The 6,203-nt window shown below is 40.0% G+C and overlaps 2 protein-coding genes across 2 annotated transcripts in view; both read left to right on the top strand.

Moving 5' to 3' along the window:
* Positions 1 to 6,203, top strand: part of LOC145440375 (required for meiotic nuclear division protein 1 homolog) — a 141,008-nt gene that overhangs the window by 44,706 nt on the left and 90,099 nt on the right. The gene's annotated exons all lie outside the window — the stretch shown is intronic.
* LOC145440367 (protein PHTF2-like) lies at positions 423 to 3,426 on the top strand. Its single transcript, XM_080317958.1, has one exon. The coding sequence runs from the start codon at positions 705 to 707 to the stop codon at positions 2,781 to 2,783; it is 2,079 nt and encodes a 692-aa protein (XP_080174084.1). The 5' UTR covers positions 423 to 704; the 3' UTR covers positions 2,784 to 3,426.

The following is a 6,203-nucleotide window of genomic DNA, read 5'->3' as shown; positions in this document are numbered from 1 at the left end:
ACGAGCTTTCTGACGAAACAGACGCATAGGAATAGAAGAGTTGTTTTCGTCCATTTCAGGCATTTTGCATATACCGCTAATACATCGCTTCATAGAGATGAGCTTGCAAGAATGTAGATTATTAACTAAACATAATATTCGTATCAACCTGTTTCTCGCAATATACTGATTGCAAATTATAGCTGGTATTTGAGCAGTATTTTCTCAAATCTAGCTTACCATTGCGACGTTCTTATAGATATCTGTACAAGGCATCTATATAAAGCACCCTATAACTTACCGATAGGGAATTTTATAATTTTATGATTGACCATAATCAACGTGGCCTTCACAAAAATAATTCTAGCCTGTTGCCGGCAAATATTATGAAAATTTGGTTAGTAGAGCGTGAAACAGCTGATCTGTCCGATTTTACGTTCACCATTTCCTTCTCTTTGATATAAATATTAGGAATATAGCCTGCCTTCGATCAGGTTGCTTATGTAATAGGCCTACTTCAATGGCCATCTGATTACGATTCTTCGGCAATCTAGCGAACGTACCGGCTGGGATCTCCTGGAAAAGAATGCTGAGAAGAGTCAACAAGATTATGATTGCTAACGAAAGCTGGAAGAAAAAATCGAACGTGAATAGTAAAACCCGCTGCAGCGCCGGAAAAGGTTTCAATAGAGTTTGTTACTGTCCTGAGCTATTAACATTGGAAGATGGATTCGCTGCTATCGTGGTATCAAATGAAAATAGGCGCCTACGACCTTCAAATCTGGGAAAGGGCAGTAGAACTTAGAGAGCAACAAGATGTAGGGATAAAATCAATGGACAAGCGATCTTCCAGTGTCAAACCAGAGCTGATCGACATAGATCTGGTGCGCGGTTCCACATTCAGCAAAAATAAACCACAATATAGTTGGCTCGTCGTGTCTTCCCAAGCTCTAATCAGGGTTCTCATGCTGCCGATATTTGCCAGATGGTGGATCCAGCAAACCAGCAAGGCTGTCACTTTTCTTTTCATATTTCTTTACATTCTACAAGGAACCGCCGTATTGATGTACGCGAATGCCGGTGAAAAAGAATTTGAGAATGTGTCACTCGTGGAAATAATCTCGCCGTGTGCAGTAATGTTGCTTGTGGGCAGCATCCATTGTCATGTGGTTTCCACTAATTTCAAACTCAATTCGCGACCCGATTCCAGAAGAGCAAAAAAGAAAAGAACGCTGTCATCTGCGTTACTAGAACCGGTCGCAGGTCAATCGCAGCACAGTACACTGAATCTCGTAACTTCATCGTTGAATAAGCACGCTAAAAGCACAGAGGACAGCACGCATCCTGATGAGAACGTACCGTTGCTAGACTGCGGTGAATGTGTCTCCAGAGATAAATTGACGCCTGAAAAAACACCAAGTGAAGATTTCCCTTCTACTAAACATCCAGTGGAGGAGATTAAAACTAAAGTCCACGAAAAACGCCCACCAGCTAACAAAAAACGAAAATCTTCCTCGTCTACGACCTCCAGTGAGAACGATGCCTTTATCGGAGAACTAAATGCCGATTCAACATCAACTGACACTAACGGTAAAAAGCGTTCGAGACACGATTCATTATACGAAGAATTGAACAGCACCAGCTCCGGATGTAATTCTACCACTGGGAGCACTGAGTCCGATGCTTCGAGCTCGCATGAGAGCACAGGCAAAGGAAAGGACGAACCTGCAAAGAGCACTCGGGCTAAGCATTTCTCGGCAACTGTACTCTTGCCGTGCGCTAGTCACGGGGGTGAGCGAATCGGCGTTAGGATTTGGGAGAGTAACCAATGCAAAAAAATTCAAGCATCGTTACTGGATATCGGCAGCATTATCAGAAGGAAAGTGCAGCGTGCATATCTTCCGCACGATATGCTGTTTATAGGTATGCTTCTCGCTGGATTGGTGTCCATTGTGCCCGGTTTGCATAGAGCAATCTATCATCATTCCGCGAATGTGACCTATAATGACACATCTGGATGTAGCGAAACGTTTGTTTACTATTTTTTAAATGTTCCCAGACTCGCTTATGGGGAGAGTGCAAATCTGAAAACCATTTTTTTGGTAAACGTCATCGTTCTTGAGCGATTTGTTATGAGCTTTTCTTTCTTCTTTATGCTGAGCGCCGCGCATCAGACTTTTCGGCAGCGGTTACTCTTTGCCAAATATTTTGGTCATCTGACATCGTCTCGGCGCGCCAAAAAGTCTGATATCCCACACTTCAGACTGGATAAGGTCGAAAACGTGCGGATTTGGCTTTCGTTGAGATCGTATTTACGGCGTCGCGGGCCGCAACGATCTATTGATGTGATAGTGTCGTCCGCTTTTTTCCTGTCCCTCACCCTCTTATGTTTCATATCGATACAACTACTCCATGACTCTGAGGTATATTTTACATCGTTGCTGTGCTGGGAAATGACTGTCTGGCTGTTAGCAATCGCTGTTTTTTTGCTGAATTTCATGACGCTAGGAGTCCAGATCAACAAGAAATATAGAAATACATCGGTCTTACTGACGGAGCAAATCAATTTGTATCTGCAAATGAAGCAAAAACCTTCAAAGAAAGACGAACTTCAAAGGGTGAATAGCGTGTTGACAATCGCCGGTAAATTAATCAAGGAAATTGAAAGGCCATTCAACATATACGGCCTTGCAATGAACCCTCTGCTTTACAACATTTCCAGGGTCGTAGTACTATCGGCATTTTCCGGGGTGATCAGTGAAATGTTGGGTTTCAAGTTGAAAATTTGGAAAATTAAACCGTGACTTGTTTATTTGCTGCTGTCTTGTCATTACACCTTGTCCCAACTGTGGTGTAGCTATTTATAATAACTTTTTATTAAGCTGTACAACTTCACCTGTGTACATAAAATGTCTAATAACGTTTGGTTTCCAGACACCTAAAATCTTTGATATTAGTGTTTGAAGAATACCAATGCGTGTATGCCGTAGTCAAGCCAATTTTCTGCCAGTTTTTAATGAGTATCCGAATGGTGCTGAGATTGTATCTTGGCACAAATAATTTTCTATCCTTGCCAGATGTGACTTCTTCCACAAGAACTTGTACCTACTTCTGTCTAGTTTGCTGTTAATAGTTTTCACGCTTATCCATGTCATTTAACTGTGGGTATATTCTCCCTGTAGATATGTTTTTAATATCCACGTTGTACATTGGACAATCGTTACTAACTGCATTTCCCCGTGAAGACGAAGCTCTTTCATAAATCAGAGCCGTCGTATCAACTTTTATTGGATTTTTTTGCAATATTTCGGCGAATTGGTACTTGATCACCTCATACATTCATATACCGGTACTGTATTTATTGAAGCTGTTGCAAATATTTGTGATGTCTCTATCCATGTAAATTTTCTTGTCCAAGTAAGGCACGATTAAATGAGAACCTGTGTATTTATGTGTGTTGAGAAGATCAGGCTAATCTTGCGATGAGTTCAAGTTCTAATTGCTTTTTAGCTAACAGCTGGACAAGTGATGAGAAATATTTTGAAAGAATATAGCAACATCATTGCTACTTGGTTGGGCGACATGGTATGAGCACCTGAGCAGCATCCATGGTGAAGGCAGGTATTGGAAAGGACCGTGGAGAACATGGAATCATTTGTAGGATGGTTACACCATTGATAGAACTCGTAGATTGCAATCGGGTACTGGTATAGCTGATACTTGGGGTAAGATTGAAGGTAAATTTACATCAGATAATCTTGAATGCTGGATCAATAAAGTCAATAGTTGGTCAATTCACCTCAGATAATCTTGAATGCTGGATCAACAAAGTCCATAGTTGATCAAAGTAGTCAGTATTGATACTCAAGTTGTAGATTCATAATAGTAAAGTAGTAGAGTAATAGTAGTCGTGGATTTAATAGTAGTGATTTTCAAGACATTTCAACCACTTACTCGACTAATGTTGAAATTCTTCACGTGGAAGTGGGAAATGAAAGTTTGAAGAGTACTAAAGTAGATTTGATTGGGGTTTGTATACTTTTAGCAGTAATAATTGATGGAGGCTACTTTCAAAATTGAAGGGTCGGTCTCAGCAACCTAACGCAAAATGACAAATATGTGTAAACTTTGAAAATATAATAAATTAATGTGATACCTAGGTGCTATTTGCCACGTTGTTATTGCAGTCTCAGTCATGAAGGTGATGCAAACATATCCAAAAACTACTGTCTAGTTTACAACATTCAAAGTGTAAGACCTTTTGCTCAAAAGCAGTACGAGTAGAAGTGAAAGTAGTTTTAAAGACGACTATTGAAGTCAGTAGTGCAAGTTGGTATTTGAATACACTGAAAAAGTAAAAGTACTTTAAAGATCACTTGAAGTGAATAGCCACCAGCTACTTGTATGTATCTGCCGCTATTGATTTATGTAGTTAGTTGCAGTGTATTGGTACATTCTTTTCATGATATTCTAACTCAACAATAATTCTTTTAGTTTTATTCCGGCTCAGCAGGAAAAGCAATAAATTATGTCATGGGTTTATATTGACTAATGACAAGTCCTCACCCAGACCCACCGAGTCACAAAACAGTAATTTAGAATGGTGTTAACAGTGGCATATAGGACTTTGTCAACCAGCATACTATGATTGACCCTATTTTCCATGCATATGTACTATATTTTGCTTCGCTTGGTCATATTATAGTGTTCACTGGAGGAGCCATGACTGAAAGGAACTCTTGACCTGGTACCTGTGATAAGGTCGCTGGAGTTAGACAACAAAGTGGCATAAATGAATGACAGTATTCAACGCAGGGTCCAGGGTTGCAATGACTCGAGACCAAGACAGACATTCCATTGTGATTCTGAAGAATGGGAAAGTCACAACGGCATTGGTATTTCGTGTACCAGTCCTGATACTTGGAAAATATGGCCAGCAGCTGTTAGGACTGAGCAAAATTACGATATTATGAAAGTGAGCCATACTATATCACTCGAGCAGTGCTGAAAAAAAGTTGAACTTACAACTAAACAGTGAACGACTTGGACACGGCCTCGAACCTCTACTCAGCGACTTGGACTTGACTCGGTGGTGGATTGAAAATGACTCGACTCGAGTCGAGTCAGAACTAAAAAAGTAAGATTGATTTGTGACTTGGTTACAACCCCGCGTATGTCGTATGGATGCGATGGAAGAACTGGTTGTTACGAAAATAAAACAAGGTCCTTCTGCTTCAGAAATTTCAGCAAGGGGTTTGCGACTAGAAACAGTCTAGGAGCAACTAATCTAATCTAAAACAGTGTTTTCTGCTGCATCAATCGGCTATGCAAATACTTCAAATAACTATCCCTCCATCTTAACAGTAGCAAAATAGCGAAACCAAATACAAAAGATAGCATTTATATATATTTGCAGAGGGTATCAGTTACAATCACGAACTCACTTCCATGAGTAAATATTACAGAATCCGTGCCGAAAAGACACCAGTCAAATGGTACAGTAAGAAAGATATCAATAAATGTCACAATCCGTAGACAGCTGGCAGTAGTCAACACAGGAAGGTCAGAGGAAAGGAGAGGACAGATCAGTAGATGCAAGTTGGGTGGTGACACCTAGTGGCAACAAGTATCGACTGACAAGGTTTAATGAAGTAAATCACAATTTGGTAGGCTATACAATATGTATATAAACATATTTGACTACTGGAGTTGAGGTCCTGCCCCTAGGTAGACACACATTCATAAGTTTACATAATTTTTACTTCGGAGGCAATTTAATACTACATGGAGATGTCATAAGTGAGCCACAGAGTCACCGAGATAAAGAAGCCAATCTTCTTAACCAAATTGTTAATGAGATCAGCCTGAACGCGAGTGCCATCGCACCACCCAATTGCAAGAGAGACGAAGGAAGCATTGAAGTTATCAACAAATGAGAGGTACCATTAAAAAAATATATATAACTTGTGGTTGAGAACATAAAAGGTAATACTGCTAAGTGAAAAGTTGCTTTACTCGAAATGAACTAGAAAAGTCATGCTCTAAAAGAGCACACCTTCGACAAGTGCTCAATTCCGTTATGAAGTAACACAATTATTTCTGTCACACTGTCCCATTATCACCTTAGTTCCATATGGCCGAGGCAGAGTGTTTCAAAAAATAGAGTTGTCATGGTAAACCAAAACAACACACGCAATATTCTCAACAATCCTTTACATTGTGAA

This window comes from Botryllus schlosseri, chromosome 6, assembly GCF_051294905.1.
Source record: "Botryllus schlosseri isolate E-star chromosome 6, Bs_hap1, whole genome shotgun sequence".
In the NCBI taxonomy this organism is placed as follows: Eukaryota; Metazoa; Chordata; class Ascidiacea; order Stolidobranchia; family Styelidae; genus Botryllus; species Botryllus schlosseri.
The sequence above is the reverse complement of the archived record's forward strand: the minus strand, read 5'-3'. Positions and strand labels throughout refer to the sequence as shown.

What these genes read in the sequence shown, in the direction of transcription:
- LOC145440367 (XM_080317958.1), top strand. Translation starts at nt 705, where the DNA reads ATGGATTCGCTGCTATCGTGGTATCAAATGAAAATAGGCGCCTACGAC.